This window comes from Equus caballus, chromosome 8 (genome assembly GCF_041296265.1).
Source record: "Equus caballus isolate H_3958 breed thoroughbred chromosome 8, TB-T2T, whole genome shotgun sequence".
Lineage (NCBI taxonomy): Eukaryota > Metazoa > Chordata > Mammalia > Perissodactyla > Equidae > Equus > Equus caballus.
In genome coordinates, this window is record NC_091691.1 from 6,166,744 (window position 1) to 6,185,486 (window position 18,743).

At 37.6% G+C, this 18,743-nt stretch overlaps 1 protein-coding gene across 1 annotated transcript in view; it reads left to right on the top strand.

Annotated features, from left to right (window-relative positions):
* The window catches only part of SLC5A4 (solute carrier family 5 member 4), a 33,205-nt gene extending 15,204 nt beyond the window's left edge, over window positions 1–18,001 (top strand). The window contains exons 7-14 of the mRNA XM_070275270.1: window positions 1,241–1,461; window positions 4,462–4,597; window positions 6,204–6,311; window positions 8,071–8,221; window positions 10,371–10,539; window positions 11,714–11,929; window positions 14,671–14,773; window positions 17,283–18,001. Coding sequence (XP_070131371.1) covers window positions 1,241–1,461; window positions 4,462–4,597; window positions 6,204–6,311; window positions 8,071–8,221; window positions 10,371–10,539; window positions 11,714–11,929; window positions 14,671–14,773; window positions 17,283–17,497 — 1,319 coding nt within the window. The 3' untranslated portion in view covers window positions 17,498–18,001. The remainder of the gene's footprint in view (window positions 1–1,240; window positions 1,462–4,461; window positions 4,598–6,203; window positions 6,312–8,070; window positions 8,222–10,370; window positions 10,540–11,713; window positions 11,930–14,670; window positions 14,774–17,282) is intronic.
* The last annotated feature ends 742 nt before the right edge of the window (window positions 18,002–18,743 follow it).

Genomic DNA, 18,743 nt, shown 5'->3' on the forward strand with positions numbered 1-18,743 from the left:
AATTAATTCAAATTAAAAATTCAGTTTCTCATTTGCCTAAACATATTTCAAGTGCTATCAATATATGGCTAGTGGTTGCCATATTGGACAGGACGGATATAGAACAATTCCATCATTGCGGAAAGTTCTATTGCACAGTGCTGCTCCAGAGGCAACTCCTAGTACCAACTCCTTGTGAACTTTCTGTTTAGTTAGCCAGAACTTCTGTGCTATTCTTCTTCATGGTTCTTTGGTTTCTGGCCTCAGTGATGCATTCTCTGGCATCAGCCTCTCTAAATGCCACTTCTCCCATCCTTAGGAAAGGACTCTCATCTCCTAGGTCCCCATGTATTTTTGTCACAAATCATATTCCCCTTATCAGAACAATTTCCTTTTATCATCTGTATCCTCCACTAGATTGAGTTCCTGCTTTGCATATTCATTTTGCACATAATACCAGCACCATGTTTGGCACATACAAAAATGTGGGTGTTCAATAAATTAATGTCAACTTCAACTCTACAAATACATGATGCTCTGATGATTTTGCATCATTTGAACTTATACTAAGTGGCCCCATGTGCCTGGGTTCATCTTTCTAGGGTTTCCACCCATTATGGCTCTTTTCTATACCTGACTAGCCTTTCCAGACCCCCAGTGGGCTGATTCTCACCATTTCCCCTCACCACACATATTATTCTGTCCTCAGTTTCTGCTTCTCATCTTCCCATTTTTTTTATTGTAACTTAAGTAGAATACAGTATTGCACCAGACAACCACACTGTGCATAAGGTCATACTAGCCAGGCTCTGTGTCAAGAAGAGAAGTCATTGCTTCTTGGCCCTTTGAGAGGAGTTGGGGTTTCCTGATGGCTAATTCTGTTAGGATCACTCTGTTGGCCCTTGTCCAGGTTTATGTCTGCTCTAGATGGTTGATATTGATGGTCAGACATCAATATCAGTCTGTTGGATAACAGTCTTATTTTTACCATATGGCTAGACACTAAATCAAAATTTTCAAGAGCACTATAAGAAAAAAAGCTAAAGGGTGATATGCTTTATGTGCTTTGTGAAAGTAAATCTGATATCATAGCCAATGCCATTGGAAGTACTGGAAAGACATGGATCCTGGGAGAAGGACCCTGAGGGTTTGACCAGGCTGATTGGAGGTGCTTGGGTACCTCCACCACAAAGGAATAATTATGAACACCGGGTGTTTTAGATGTCTGCAAAACATTTCATTTTATCCACTGGCTTTTCAGCATTTGCCGAAGTTGGAGGATACCAGAGTTTTGCAGAGAAGTACATGAATGCCATCCCGTCCGCAGTCGAGGGGGACAACCTGACAATCAGTCCCACGTGCTATACTCCTAAAGCAGACTCCTTCCACATTTTCCGAGATGCTGTCACTGGGGATATTCCATGGCCAGGAACCGTACTTGGAATGAACCTCGTAGCTGCGTGGTACTGGTGCTCAGATCAGGTGAAGTGTGTTTGTGGCATGTGGCTATGCTTATCCTGTTCTTTTTCTTCTCATAGAAAAGCATATATACACATATACACACGTATCATTTAAAAAGTCAAATACTTCTACAAGACTTGTTATGAAAAACAGCTGTCTGCTTTCTGGCTCTCCACCTTATTTCACTTTCAGCTCTTTCAGTTAACTATTTTGGTGTGTATTTCTATTCTCTAAATCCTTGTACTCAAAATGTGGTCTGTGAACCATCAGCATGGATATCACTTGGAGCTCATTAGAAATAAACACTATCAGATTCTACCCCGACCCAATGAATCACAGTTTGCGTATAGATTTGATCCCCAGGTGATCCAAACAAATACTTGTATTCTCCCTTTTGGGTTTTCCAGATTTAGGATTTTTCTATTGGCTTTCCACAATGAGAAATGAGGGTTTAGCTCTTTCAACTTTCCACCCTCAATTCTACAGAAGCACATCTCCTGCTTCCTAGCCTCCCAATAGATCTAATTTACAATTTTGATGAGATCGGCTTTTTTTTTTTTTTTTGAGGAAGATTGGCCCTGAGATAACGTCTGTGCTCATCTTCCTCTGTTTTATATGTGGGATGCCTGCCACAGCATAGCTTAATAAGCAGTGTGTAGGTCCACGCCTGGGATCCAAACCAGCAACCCCCGGGCCACTGAAGAGGACCACACAAACAACTGCTATACCACCGGCCAGCCCTGAGATCAGGTTTTGATGCTACCATTTTTGTGACTACATAAATGTGATTCACGGCTAAGCCACATGATATTCTTTGATTGATTTTTCTTTAGCTTTTTCTTTTCTCTCAAATTAATAATTCTTAATTTTTTTGCTTTAAATTTTCTTTGTAATTATTACTCATCAAATGCCAAACCCTCTGCAAATTGCCTATGTCTCTTCTCAATACTTGCAAATACATCAAGTATTCTACCAACTCTTTTCCTCATTTCTTCTCAGAACCTTTGGCCTCTCACAATATGTCAGGTTGCCCTGTATGCTTGGTGCCCACCCTCATCCAGGACCCCCTTCATTACCATATTTGGGATTCCCTTTGCCTCATTCTTGGGTTATATCTCTTATTTCCAGTATCCCACAGCACCTTCTTTCTTGGTTTACTCCTTCTTTCAGGACAATTGAATTTTCCAGGAAGTTCTTAAGAAGATAGAAGATAAATTTATTGCGAATTTGCATGTTTGAAAATGGCTTCACTCCAACTTTTCCTAAACTGATCCTTTGGCTATGTACACATTTCTAGGTTGGAAATAATTTTCCCAAAGCCATAGATTCATTGTTTTCTGACTTCCACTATTAATGTTGAGAAACCTGAAGTTATTCTTAATTCTTTGGATGTGACCTGTCTTTCCTCTCTAGAAGCTTGTCTTTCTTTTGTCCTCAGTGTTCTGAAATTTCACCACAATGTACAATTGTGTGTGGATCTATTTTTGTCCATTGTTATGAGCCTCTGTGAACCTGTTTAATCCAATGATGGATGTCTTGAACGATTTGAGGGGCTACTTTCTTTGATTTCTTCCATTTTTTTTTCCTTTGGGGACCTGCTATTTTGAATTGATGGTCTTCCTCAGCTGGTTCTCTAGTGTTTCTATCTTTTCTTCTCATCTTCCATCTCTTGGTCTTTTGTTCCACCTTCTGGGAGCCTTCCTTGACTTTATCCTTCAGTTTTTCTGCCTTTGTAGCTATAACTTCCAAGATCTTTTTTTTTCTGGATCTTCCTTTATATAGTGTTTGAGTTTGTTTTTGTTTTGTTTTATGATGCTTTTTTTCTCCCTAAATAGTTTCCATCAACCCAAACTTATAATTTCAAAATTTTAACCCATCTTGACTCAATGGTCACTTATGATGTTAATGTGGGATCCAGTTTTCCTCTTCTCTGCATAATAAATTGATTTTTTCAACATATCTACCAAAGAATGCATCCTTTCATCATTGATTTGTGGAACTATCTTTATTATTTATAGTTTGCCTCTGACTACCTGACTTGCCTTGTGTAAGTGGCCCCACATTAACCCTTAGATCTGATGGCAGAACCTGCTTGTCTGCTGACAGAACTCCCCTCCTCACCTGTGATTTATATTGTCCCTCCAACTGTCTGCTTCTATCCCTCTGTCTAAAAATGTCACCTGCTCCCCCAGCACTGAATGACACTGCTGCTATCCCTCATAGATTTGTCCCTCCAAAGAGAATTAAGCAGAAAAAGCCATCCCTATTTTCTGACAGTCTTTCAGAAGAAAAATATTAGGAAGCTATAGCATTATGGGTAGAAATCCTGCTTTGCTAGAAAATTCTTAGTCAAGAAATTGCACAACTTAATAGAAATTATGAAATTGTATGCATTCATTTTCCCAGGACCATCATATTTGATTCATAGCTCAATGAGGTCCTCAGAATATTTTGAAGAAATCTAGAGATGAATGTGTCAGAGTTCTATTTTGATGGCTGCCTGACTATGGTGTTTCCATGGCAGTGGGCCTGATTTCCCAGGGGTCAATTGCCCCACAACAATAGAGAGATACTGATGAGTATGTGGCTTATTCAGTGCCTACAATATTAAAAATGTAACTTAAACACACAACTTGTGGCAAAGATCAGTAGTGACAGCTTTGTACCTGGAGGAGCACATGGCCGTTGCTGCAATGCAGCCTGGGAGCTGTAAACATATTTTAACAGTAGTGATGAGTATTGACTTCTATGTACCAAGAATCTTACAAACATTAAACTTGATATTCAGAATATCCTACAAGGGATAACCCTATATAGAGATGAGAAAACTGAGACTCACAGAAGTCAAATACTCACGTGAGAGGAGCGGGGACTTGAGTCCTGATTTTATCCTGAAGCCCATTATTTCCCACTAGCCGTGACCCCATTTCTTATTGTAACCTTAATCCCTGAAAAGAGGCACTCCCCTTCTTTGAAGTCATCCTCTGGTTGTTTCACGACTGTGTTGTGTTTTCTCGGCAGGTTATTGTACAGCGCTGCCTATCAGGCAAGAACATGTCTCACGTGAAGGCCTCCTGCATCATGTGTGGTTACCTGAAGCTGCTGCCCATGTTCCTCATGGTGATGCCAGGGATGATCAGCCGCATTCTGTACACAGGCAAGTCCTGAAGCCACTGATAAACCCTCTTTTCTTTTTATGCTTGAATTCTGAGAAGTGATTTTAAGATGTATTAAAACTTTGACAAACTAGAGAACATATGGAAGTAAAAACAGAATTCCAGGTGGAGAGAACAGCTTGTGCAAGGGGTCAGAAACAGGAAAATTTGGAATATTTGACACTCTGTTCCTTTATCTCTTTTATACTATGTGCCTGTCACCTTGTAGGCATTTGAGTCTGTGAGTCCTATTTTCATGAGTGGCTTAGATTTAAGCAAGTCTAGACAATAATTCAGAAGGGCACTGGAGGGTGAGGTAGAACTTTTAGAAAATATGAGTTAGGTGAGGTGGTGGTTGTTTGGTGACCTCTCTGACTGAGAAGGTCTTTGAGATGCGCTGTCACTTCTTGGTCCCTATGAGACCGTTGAAGAATTGCACCAACCTCACTGCTTTGGAACTGAGTTGTTTGGGGCAATTGAATTTCTGAGTCAGCTGAAAGTAACTACTAACGTTGAAAATCTTCCAAAAATACCAACTTTCTTCCTTTCTTTCTTTATTATGATGAATGAAGGAAATATAACCAAATATTTTCCTTCATTGGCTAATGGTGGCCTCTGGTTTTTATTGGGGCAATCCATCAGATAACACTGAATCTACTTCATGTTTTCTCAACTAAGAATCAGTTTAATTGGCTGAAATCTTGTTAAGATGAACATCAAGTGACCAACCTCACTTCTTATTGCAACATTGTAGTATTGTTGATAGCAGTAAAGAATGTATAGATATCCAACAATAGGGAATGACTAAAGAAATTATTGTTTACCCTCTTTATGGAAAATTGCACACAGGAGACCGAAGATTCTCAAAACTTGGGAAAATGCTGAAGTTATTATGTTAAATGTAAAAATAACACTACAAAATATTATCTTAATAGTTACCACAGTTATGCAAAAAAGACATTTCCCTGTAGAAAAGGATTAGAAAGGAATGAAAAAAACTAAAGGAAGCTAATGTGCTAATGTGTTAGTATTCTGGGTGATTTTTTTATCAGTTTTTTCTGTCTGTTCTCATAATCTTATTTAAGCAAAATAATCACCAAAGTATTGTGCAACTGCCACAATGAAGTGAGACATCATCTCACAGGGGCAATCACCCCAGTGACCATCACAAGTGACATCTCTTCTTAGATGTAGGTGGAAAACACTGGGCTACATGTGACTGGACACAGAACTGACTTGCTGGGTAGGGGTGATATTTTATCTCTGGAGTTCTGTGCTCCTGGGAAGATTTATGCTTGTGCAGCTTTTCTGGAAGATGGAATCAGCTCCCTCTGTTTGCCCCAGTGCTCTAGCTGGACCACGTCCCAAGGAAGAACCCTGCCCCTTAGGTCAGTGCAAGAGGGATCACAGGTGTGAGACTTATGAAGTCATATTCTGAGAAAAGAGGGAGCAGATTCATGATATGGAGTTCAAAATCGAATCTTCAATTTCCAGGCAAACGTCTTTCCTTCCATCCATGACCTTACAACTTGTTTCTTTGTCCAATGGTTGTGTATTTTACCTGTTGGGCCCCACTCACTGAACCTACTTATCTGAATCCCTCCTCAGACAGGGTAGCCTGTGTTGTACCTTCTGAATGTGTCAAACACTGTGGTGTTGAAGTCGGCTGCACTAACTATGCCTACCCAATACTGGTGATGGAACTGATGCCTAACGGTAAGAAAATGTCCATGCTCAGATGAGTGGAGAGAGAAAATAATAGCAGAATATTATTCAGCCTTAAAAAATAAGGAAATTCTGTCATTTGTGATAAAATAGATAAACTTGGAGGACATTATGCTAAGTGAAATAAGCCAGATACAGAATGACAAACACTGCATGATGTCACTTATATGTGGAATCTAAAGAACTTGAACTCATAGAAGCAGAGAGTAGAACGGTGGTTGCCAGGGGTTGGGAGTAGGGGAAATGGGGAGTTGTTGGTCAACGGGTACAAACTTTCAGTTATAAAATGAATAAGTTCCGGAGACCTAATGTACAGCATGGAGACTATAGTTAATAATAATATACTGTATACTTGAAATTTCCTGAGAGAATAGACCTCAAGTATTCTCACCACAAAACAAGAAAACAGTAACTATGTGAGGTGATGAATATGTTAATTAGCTTGATTTTGGTAATCATTTCACAGTATATATATATATATATCAAAACATCACACTGTATACTTTAAATATATATAATTTTTAATTGCCATTCATATCTCAATAAAACTGGAAAAAAAGTTCGTGCTAGGACTGCTTCAGAGGCCTGATCTATACATGGGCCATGAGGAAGGGATATGGTGTAATCCTTAATAATTCTTACTTCTATTAATTCAATTGCATTCATCAGATATTTCTTGAGAACCTTCCATAAGCTCGCAGCCCTGTACTGGGCCTGGGGAATACAGAGATGAGCCAGATATAATTTCTATTAGAAGAATCCTCCTGTAGGTTCAAGACTGCCTTCCAGGCCAATCGAGAACATTCAAATGATCTATTTGTCAATAGAAGAATTGCATAGCTATAGACTTATAAACTCAGAGGACTGGAGATTAACTATTTATCCCTCTTTCCTTAGACCAGTGATACCCAAACAATAGACCTCAATCTATTTAATTTACAACTATTTATTGACTGTCTACTATGCGCCAAACACTGCTCTGTTGCTCAGAAAACATCAGTGAAGTAGGCACAAAATCCCCTATCCCTTGGAACTCACATTCTAGTTTCATGAGATAGAAAATAAACCACATAGCTACTTAATAAGTAAATGAGACAAGACATTAGATGGTGATGTTTGCTGTGGTGAACAGAAAGAGAGCCAAGTTTAGGGGTCAGGAGTGACCAGGTGATCTTGTACCTTAGGTCCATCAAAGGTTAGCTAACACTTCTAAGACCTTTCTCCTCCCTGACCCACATGAACTTTGTCAGAAGGAAGGGAGCACGACCCACAAGTGATATCACCCATCCACCCCATTCGACACTTTGTCCTAGGAGGTTTAAGGGCATTACTAATGGGAAGAGGGAACTGGAGGATGAAGTGGCCATGAGGTCTCAAAACCCTCAGCTCTGCCCACCAAAGACCTCTTCAGCAGTACCACCTACTAGGCTTCTTCCTCTCCAGTTCTCTAAGTCTTCAGGAAACCAAAGAAAGGTGAGAAGGCACAGTTTCCTTTCTATCAATATTAGGTTCCAGCAGATGATCTCTAAATTCCTATTTAGAACTAAAATTCTATGCTAGATTATTCTTAAATTAATCTCAAATCGAATATGCAGGAAATGCCATACGATGATGTGTGTTAATAGGCACATCAGTTAGTAAATGTTCCAGGGAACACTTTTATCTTTGAACCACTCTCTGGTTTGACCTAGCCCTTGTAGATCCTGGCGTCAAATTTCTAACCACTTCTTGTACCCTCTTCCGGCCCCAGGACTGCGAGGCCTGATGCTGTCAGCGATGTTAGCCTCTCTCATAAGCTCTCTGACCTCCATCTTCAACAGCGCCAGCACCCTCTTCACCATGGACCTCTACACCAAGATGCGGAAGCAGGCATCGGAGAGAGAGCTCCTTATAGCTGGAAGGTGAGAGACCTGGTTTCTGTGTAGAATTTCTCCGGAAAAGTACAGATATAGAAGTGACCTAGAGCCTCTTCATCTTTGGCTTTAGTGAAACTAATCATCAAGTTCTAGAGTGGAGGAAGGAACATTAGAGGACGTTTAATCCAACTTGGTCTCTTTCCACATGCAAAACTTGGGGCCATACCTTTAAATGAAATAGTTGCTTTTTCGGGCTTTTGAATGATTGTCTCCTGTTTTTCCCTCTCCTCACATGCTCTCCCAGACACATCTTCATGAAACTCCCTCAGTGTTTTTCATTACTTATAAACTTCCCACCTACTCTGATAGGTTAATGCATTATCTCTAGAAGTTTCTGTGTATATCACAGGAAGGAAGCAACAGATTAATCCATCCACACGCTATTACAGAGGAGTTTATCAACTACATTCATTAAGAAATGGGGTGTCAAGAGAAACTGACAACTTATTTAAAAGGTTGTGCCTTGTTGAAGATAGTAACAATTGCTTTAGTAAATTAACCACTTGGGGGGAAAATTCCAAGGGCTTACTTGGTCCAGATCTTGACTCTGGACAATGCTATTGGAGAGGTAGAAAAATCTGTGTTTCTGTAGTGGAGATAGTGTTGGACTAGAATTCAGAAGGCCCAAGACACAGTAGTCCACTAGTGGGTATATGATCTTGGGCATGAGTCCCCTTTGTCCCAATGATAACCTAATGAGTTTTTTTTCTCTCCCTTTTATTAAATGTCTACTATCTCCCAGAATACAAATATGAAAAAAAGACATATATGTGAAAAATAATTTCCTGCCTCATGCTATTTATGCCTTCATGGGGAAAATAGACAGTTAATAAATATATTCTATATCAGATGACAAAAAGTGCCAGGAAGAAAATTAAAGGAGGATTAAAGGATGGGGGCTACTTAAGACAGGTGCTCAGGGAGTCCTCTCTGAGGAGGTGGCACTTCAGCAGAGCCCTGAGGGAAGTACGGGAGCGAGCCCCTGGCTCTGTGGGGATGAAGAGGAAGTGCTGCATTCCTCCTGCAGTCACATGCGTGGCGTGTTTGAAGACAACAAGAGGTGGGGCCGGTACCTGAGGAGCAAGTGGGAGATGATAAGAAACATGGTCAGAAAGATAGCTGGAGGTTAAATCATTTAGGGCCATTTAAGCAGCAACAAGACTTTGGATTTTATTCCACACGTGAAAGAAAAGAATTGAAGATAAGAGAGCAAGTAAGGTACTTTCCAGTGACCTGCTTTCCAATGATGATAACAACAAGGAGAGTGGATGTTATTTCTTGAATCTTTACTGTGTCCTAGGTATTGTGCTAAGACTTTCCACAGCTTATCACATTTAGTTATTGCAAGATTGCAGAGGTTTTGTAAGGCTTAAATGAGATACTTGTTCCTCGGTCTCCTGCCCAAATGCTTGTCCCCCTCTTTTTCCAACCCTCACCTCTCTGTTTCAGATGAACACAGAGAAGCAATGACCTTTTACAGACAGCCCAATAAATTATGTTTGTTTATTCACACCAGAAGTACAGAATATTGTGGAGTTTATATAAGTGAATCAGCCATGCTCCCTGGACTCCAGGAAACTCTAATAGGTTTTTACCACCTACCAATATTTTAACTAATTCTTTCTACCTGCCAAAGTATTCAAGTAGCAAAATGCACAAATTAGCATTTCTGGTCAATTCACTCAACATTCTGGGATAGAGGATATTTTCATTCTAATCTATGCAAACTGACAGTTTCTCTCAAGCCAGGAAAAAAGATCAAAATAAGAGTCTGCTTTCTCTATCATACAAATAATTACTTATTAAAAGAAATAGTGTGATGTTTTTTCTAACTGATATATTGCATAAATTGCACTAGAGAATTATTAATCAATTGCTGACATTTGAACTGTTTTTATGAGTGGATATTTCATCCTGTAGTTGAAGCTATTATGACTAATTATAGACAAGAAATTGCTTGCTTGGAATTTTACTGACAGATCATCATCAAGTATGGCATGGCTTCGTGTGTGGTCAAAGAGCTTGATTTTATTTGGAAAATCAATGAATGGCCACAAGAATGGATTCAAGAACTAAAGCACAATGGAAGTACTAATACGTCTTTTGTTTAACATTTATTTTGTTTTCTTCCCAGGCTATTTATGATTCTATTAACTGTCGTCAGCATTGTGTGGGTCCCATTAGTAGAGGTAGCTCAAAATGGACAACTGGTCCATTACATAGAGTCAATTTCCAGCTACGTTGGACCTCCAATTGCAGCTGTCTTCCTGCTTGCCATCTTTTGTAAAAGAGTGAATGAACAAGTAAGTGAAATTGGGAAACTTTTTCCCTGCTGGAAGGAGAAAAAAACTATTCCTATCACTGGTAAAATGCATTCTTTTTACCTTATTTATACAACTCCAAGTCCATCTCAATTTCACTTGTGGTCAGCCACAATTCCCGATTCTCACTAAAGTGTGTAAATACATAGTATACACTTAGTATAGTATACTTACATAGTATACTACAGTCTTTATATTTCTTACAAAATGTTATATACATACATGGCATGGTGCTGAGGAACACATGTTTTGAAGTAAGGCTGCCAGGGTCCAATCCTGGCTCTACCACTTAATAGCATTGTGATCTTAAGCAAACCATTTCACTCTGTAAAATGAAGATAGTCACAATGCCAACCTTATATGATTGCGGTGAGAATTAAAAGAGAAAATATGTGAAGTGCTTAGGAGAAAACCTACCATTAGTAAGGCTTCAAAATGTGTTAATTTCTATTATGATATATATAATTGATTATTATGGACCATGTACATTTAATCCCTTAATTGTTCCCAGGTGTTAGCCTTATTATTACAATTTCCAGATGAGGAACAGATGCAGAGAGGTTAACATCTATGTGTCTTCCACATGCTACTTAATATTAGTAAATGGGATCTTCAAATTCAGATTCAGGTCATCCCCCATCCAGAGGTCATACTCTTAATCTCTCTGCAATACCATTTCCCTTAAACATAACAGCTCAATTGGGTGAACAGGGGACACACGTTTCCACTGCCACCAACTTCTCAGAGAGGGTAAATGCTTTTAATTGTCAAAAGCTTAATAAATTACAATTATCTAACATTAACTCTGTGAATTGTGTAACATAAGTCATAGTTCTGCTTATTCTACAACATAACGTTTTTAAATCTATATATAAAATATGAGTCAAGGTAAACTTAGGCTTAGGTCAGAGTAGACAATAGTGTCCTGGAGTTGGAGAATCAACAACACAATGATATTTCAGGACCATAGAAAGCAATATCCCACTAGCAAATCCACGTGTTTGCAACTTTTCCCTGCTTTGGTGACCTTGTGCTCAAGGTCAGCCATTTTTTGGTTCTTAGTAGAGAAAAGGAAGTAGGATGATCATCATGACCTATTTGAATGAGCTTCTCTTGTTTTCTAAATACTCTGATTTTGTTCTTGTTTCTTTTGCAGGGAGCCTTCTGGGGTCTAATGGTTGGACTTGTGCTCGGCCTCATTCGTATGATTGCAGAATTTGTCTACGGAACAGGGAGTTGTTTGGCTGCCAGTGGCTGTCCGGACATCATCTGTGGAGTGCACTACCTATACTTTGCCATGATTCTCTTCTTTGTTACCACGCTGGTCGCCCTGGGAATTTCCCTGTTAACAAAACCCATTCCTGATGTACATGTGAGTAATTGGTAATATATGATACTTGAGATTATCATCCAGTCATTCAGCTAAGCGATTTGCACCTAGAATGTGCAGAGAACCAGTGAATTAAGAAATATTTGATTAGGAAATGGGCTTCATCCTCAAAAAACTGCACAATGCATTTCAGAGGTAAATCTACACCTTTGTTATAGGATACCAGGAAGAGAGTAATTAGAATTGCCTAAGACTGGGAGAGACTTCACAGTGGAGCTATTATTTGGGCTGAAACTGTTTGGGGAAGAGTAGAATTTCACTTACAGCACAAACACTGACACAGACACAAAAAAAATCAGCACATGATACCAGAGGGCAGGAAGAAGAAAAATAGAACAACGAGATGCATTTTTTGCTTTTCAAATTGGCAAAAGGGTTTAATATGAATATGTTCAATGCTGCTGAGCATGTTGAGAAATGCCCACTCTCCTGAGCTGTTGGTGAGGGTGTGAATTTTATAATTTGGAGGAGGGCAGTCGGGCAGTATTTATCATTTTTAAAATTCTCATACCCTATGAATCAACAATCCATTTCTAGGAGCTTATTACATAGAAATACTTGTACAAGTAGGAAAAATATATGTATAAAGATTTTCTCTGCAAGAGATTTCTAATAGAAAAAAGTGGAAACAAGCCAAATTTCCATCGCTAGTGGAATAAGTACACAATAATGCTGCCTTGAATATTACACAGCTATTCGAGAACCTGAGGAGCCCAATTTGCTTTTTCAAATGTCCATGATATGGTTAAGTGGGAAAAATCACTTGCAGAATTAAATAGTGTTGTATAATATAACTTTTTTAAAATAAAATACATTTAAGTATGTATATGTTTGTCTAAGCAAAGAAAGAAAGTCTTAAAGTATATATACCAGAAACGTTCAATAAGAGGTATCTCTAGGACAGGCAGTATAGAGGACCAGCAAATATTAGTCATTTCTTAAATTTAAATATTGCTTCTATACTGATATTGGTTGAATTTATGACTAACATGTATAACTTATTTATTTTGCATTTATCACTCATAATCTTTGAAGCAATGCTTATTTGCACATATCCTTGAGGAGCGGCAAATAGATAATATGTGGATGGGAAAAGCTGAAGCACCGAGTGGTTCAAATTACTTTACCGAAGACAAGTCACCAGAATTCATAACTAAATATTTATGCTGAATATTGAGAGTTGAATGAAAGAACACTGGAAAACATCACAGTTCTCAAAGAAATATATATCAACGTTAAACTCTTTCATGCCAATAGAAATAACCGTAATTTATTATTAATTTTTAGCAAAAGAATTTGTTTGAAGGACCAGTGAGACCATTTAGCTAGTTTATGTTTATGTTTTATTAATATACTGTGACGTTTGATCTTTCAAAATAGACTGATAAAAACCAATAGCCATTTCAGAGAAAGCCATGAATAGTGTTGTGGACCTAATCTAACAGTGCAGTAAAGAAAAATCTCAGGAAGATAGGCCTTCGGCAAAACTACAAAGTGCCTGGTTAAGTTAGAACAGAAATTCAAGGAGCTCCAATAAGAGATTTTTAATAAAAGAAATGGATTTACTATAAAAAAAATGCTATGATTAAGAATGTTATGCAGGGGCCGGCCCTATGGCTGAGTGGTTAAGATCATGCACTCCGCTTCAGCGGCCCAGGGTTTCACCAGTTCAGATCCTGGGCGCGGACATGGCACCACTCATCAAGCCATGCTGAGGCAGCGTCCCACATGCCACAACTAGAAGGACCCACAACTAAAAATATACAACTATGTACTGGGGGGGCTTTGTAGAGAAAAAGGAAAAATAAAAAAATCTTAAAAAAAAAAGAATGTTGTGCAGCTACAATTAGGAATCTTGTTATGTCACCATCAAATAAGAAAGCCAATTACAAATTCTAGTAAATCTAAACAAGAAGATTCTTCTCTGGGCTAAATATGAGGCCAGTTAAAATGAAGCATGGCTTTGATCATATGATGGATTGTAATTTTAAAAGCCCATTTGACATTTCGAACAATTTCGTTAGAATGATCTAGAGCTGGTATTTATTTGTTGTGTCCAATCACATGTCTTGGATCTATGGCACACAAAAAAGTCACATAATAGCATAAATGCTACTTAATTTCAAATTTTAAATCAACATACGGACTAAGCATGGAAATCTTAATTATATTTACAGAAAACAATTAAAATTCTATAAAGCTTAACAGTTTTAAAATAATGGTAGAGTTGACAGAGTTTGGAGGCAGCGACGTGTAAGGGTACAAATGCTGTCAGAACTCAATAGTACATAGATACTACCTAAACATGATGAATCTGGAAACGGAGCTTAAGAAGATATTTGAAAAGTTATAAAAGTAACCACTAGGTAAACTGTAAGTAATAATGATCTAGCAAATAGCAGTTGAATGATAAGGACAATGAGGGAAGCTGGGGTATGGTGTAAGTTAGACAAATCTTCAACTATTAAGAAATTATAAATCCAGAAGTAGGAGTTTTAAACGTATTATTTAAGACTTTTCAATATCTACCAGAAGAATTAAAAACAGAAATAATTAAAAATGATTGGTGTGTTCAGGTGAGTGGGTGTGGCAGGAACTTTTGACTGTGATGTATATTCTTCTGGGCTGTTGATTGTTTTGCGATGTACGGTAAACAAATACACCACTGTAGTGTGGTAAACATTTCCCCATCACTAACAGACTTGTCTGTGGTCTCTGGGCAGCTGCATCGCCTGTGCTGGGCTCTTCGGAACAGTACAGAGGAACGAATTGATTTAGATGCAGGGGAGAAAAGATACGAAGAATCTGATGATGGTGATGATGAAGGTACTATCTGGTCTACGTTTGGTTTTCATGCAGAAACTCTGTACCTGCATTGGTTTAGGGTTTGTTTGTTTGTTTTTTAATACCACTAAATTCAGTTTCTAAAAAAGCTGTTAGATTTATGGCAAACTGAAACTTTAAAATCTTACTTTCCCAACAACCAAGACAATCTGTTACACATGAAATCTGCCCATTCATCTGCCTGTCCGTCAGTCTGTCTGTCCATCCATCATCCATCCACGGGTCTGTGTGCCAGCTCTGAGGTGCAAATCAATTCTAGTCTCTCCTGTTCCCAGTCACGTATTAAATGTTCAACAAATTGATCTTGATTGATTAAGCATCTTCACACCTTCTTCTCCAGACTTATTTCTCACTATTCCCTCCAATACACCCTTCATTCCAGCCAGGCAGACTTCTTCACTTTTCCCCCATATATACAAAGCCGCCTAGAATGGTTCTACCTCCTCTCCAAGAGAAAAAAATGCCTGTTCTTTAAAACTAGGTTCTAATCTCATTTCATTCATGAAAATTTCTCCAGCATCCATCCCCATGGCTCTTTATTTACCTGATGTTTTTAAAACCACTGACAAAATTTAACACTTCAGGGTATGTTGTCTTGAACTGTACGCTAATTGTTTGGTTTGGTTTGGGTTCTTCAAATTGAAGGAACGATCAAGCCTTCTACTTCTTTTAGGTTTTTACATCAGTGTTCCTGGGTAAGACTGGCCTATAATTTTCCTTTTTGGTACTTAGTCTTTGTCTGGTTTTGGTATTAAGACCATAGCGTTCTCATAGAATGAATTGGAAAGTAGCTGTTTTTCCATTTTATGGAAATATTTCAATAAGATTGGAATGATATCTCCATTAAAGTTTTGATATTTTGTGAGTAATACCATTAGAGCCTAGTGAATCTGTGTGTTTATGTGTCTGTGTGTGTGTGTGTGTGTATGTGTGTGTAAGTGGCGGAGAGAGACAAAGAGAAACAGAGAAGGTCTCTGATTAAATTTATATGATGGCTATTGAATGAATTAGATTCCTATTTCTTCACTAATCAGTTTTGGAAAATTATATATTTCTAGGATTGTGTCCATTTAGTACACATTTTAAATACATTGACATAAAATTATTAATAATATCTTATTGTCTCTTCCGTCTCTACTGCCTCTGTAGTTCTGTCTTCATTTTAATTAGTAATATAATTTTTTGTGATTTCTCTTTTTTCTTAATAAATCTTACAAAAGAGTTGTCTATTTTACTTTTCTCAAAGAATCAACTTTTGGCTTTGTTATTTCTCTCTATTATCATCCTTCTTTCTATTTCATTACTTTCTGTTCTCATTTGTACACCCTCCCATTTATGCTATTTGGGTTTGTTTTGTTGTTAGTTTTTGTAACTTAAGTTGGGTATTACTTCATTAATTTTCAGCCTCTCTTCTTTTCTAACATAAATAACTGAGACTATATATTTCCCTCAAAGATGTTGCATCTCACAACTAAGTTGTAGAATTTTCATTACCATTTATTTCTAAGCTTAGTATTACCTTCATTATGGTTTTCATAGACATAGTTTAGAAGTATTATATTTAGAAGTACATATACTATGAAGTTTAGAAGTGTGTTTTAAGTTTTCTGATGCTGCAACAAATAGCCTTGTAATTAAGTCTTTTGAGGTGGTTTTTTTTAAGTGAGGAAGATTGGCCCTGAGCTAACATCTGTTGCCAATCTTCCTCTTTTTGCTGGAGGAAGATTGTCACTGAGCTAACATCTGTGCCAATCTTCCTCTATTTTGTATGCGGGATGCAGCCACAGCGTGGCTTGATGACCGATATGTAGGTCCATGCCTGGGATCCAAACCCACAAGCTCCGGGCCGCCAAAGCAGAGCACGTGAACTTAACCACTATGTGACCAGGCCAGCCCCAAGTCTTTTATATTTTTGCCAGGATACCTTTGGGATAGAGTTTAAGAAGTTTTATTTTGGGGTTAAAGGGTTAATGCCTACATAATATCCTCTCCATGGGAATTGAATCATGCTTTTCTAGCAACAATGTGTGAGAGTGTCTGTTTCCACACAGACTCACTAATATAATATATTGTGAGACTTTTGAGTTTTTTATCACTGATAGGTGAGTAGTGGTATTTCAGTGTAGTTTTAAATTAATTTAAATTTCTCTTTTTTAGTAAGCTTAAGAACCATCTGTCTTATCAATTTCCCTAGTATGTTTTCATGGGGTGGTTGGTGTCTTAGAAACCCGTTATATAGTAAGGATATTAAACCCTTTGTGATGTAAGATGAAAATGTTTTTCCCCAATTTTTCATTTGTTTTTCCTTTGTTTATTGGACTTCATGCCATGCAAAAATTTTCCATTTTTATACAATCAAATCTATCTATATTTTCTCAAGGATTCCGCTAACAGAAGTGGTTGTAGTCTTTCTCGCAGTCGTCTGTACTACATTAACAGGGGTTTTATTTCCCATGTTTTGTGATCATTCGTTTATCTTTCTTTGTTTCAGATAATCCTGAGGAAACTCGTGGATGTCTCAGGAAGTCTTATGACGTATTCTGTGGTTGGGAGAAGCAAGGCCCCAAGCTGAGCAAAGAAGAGAAAGAAGCCCAGAGGAAGAAGCTGACAGACACGTCCGAGAAGCCCTTGTGGAGGAGTGTCGTGAATGTCAACGCCATCCTCCTCCTGGCAGTGCTAGTCTTTGCCTACGGCTATTTTGCCTGAACTCTATCTGAGCCACTAGAATGTCTACTAAGCAAAGGATACTGTTATTGACTTTTCACTTTCATAGTTTATTGTATTGCAAAAGGGAGAGAAGCAGTTGGTAATTTTATCTAATGGAGGACTATACAGTTGATTTTTAGCTTTTGTTGTTCTTTTGTGTCAATAAAAAAAGAAAAAGAGTTGATAATTTAGAAAGCCAGTGAGTTGATATATGTGTGTATAAACTAGGAGCTTGGGTCTAAATTCTTTTTTTTAAAATATAGCTCACCAAGCGGGTTATCCTACCTTATATGCCTCTCCCAACTCTGCCTCGCACAGCAATCGCCTCATCTGCAAAGCAGTGACCTCCTCCTGTTTTTTTCTTACTAATCTCAGAGATTTGGAAAATACAACTATTTTCTAATAGTTGAGGGGAAGTGAGCTAAAATGCCTGTTGTAAATGCTTTTACAAATCTTTACTGGAAATTATTACCTTATGTCTTAAATAAAGCCATCCCTACTAAATGCTAGCATGTCAAGCCATTGATTTTTTAAACCTCTTTATTAAAATATAATTCACATACTGTAAAACATGTCTGTTTAAAGTATATAATTCAGTGTATTTTATAATATTCAGAGGTGTACAACAATTACCACAACCTAATTTGAGATGTTAGCATTAACTTGTTTATTGGCATTTTTATTTGAATATACTCATTTCTCTGTATTTATCTCTATTTTATTTTGACATTCTAAATGACAATTATCTGTATGTGGAATTATACATAGGTTTAAAAAACATCTTTTTAGAAGTAAATCAACTAATTAAATTGTTTTTAATAAATTACATAAGAAACACTTATCTATCATATTTGTTATGAAAATTCAAACAATGCTTTGGTCTGTAAAATTAAATATAATACTCTGCACTGACAATTCATCGCTCCCATCTATTCCCACTCTTTCCAAAGGAATAACTGTTAACAGTTTAAAGCATGTGTTAAAGCAATTTTTCTACTAATTTATATACATATATGAACTTACACATATTTTCACATAATGCAATCTTAGTTTATGTATTGTTCTGTAACTGGCTTTTTCATATAAAATTGATATTGGAGATCTTTGCCTATTAGGACATATAGATATCCCTCATTCTTTTTAATAGTTGCTCATTATTCCATAAAATCATTTACCATAATTTGACTATTTTTCTACTGTGGAACATTCTGTGAGTTTCAATTATTTTCTATGATCAACAATACTT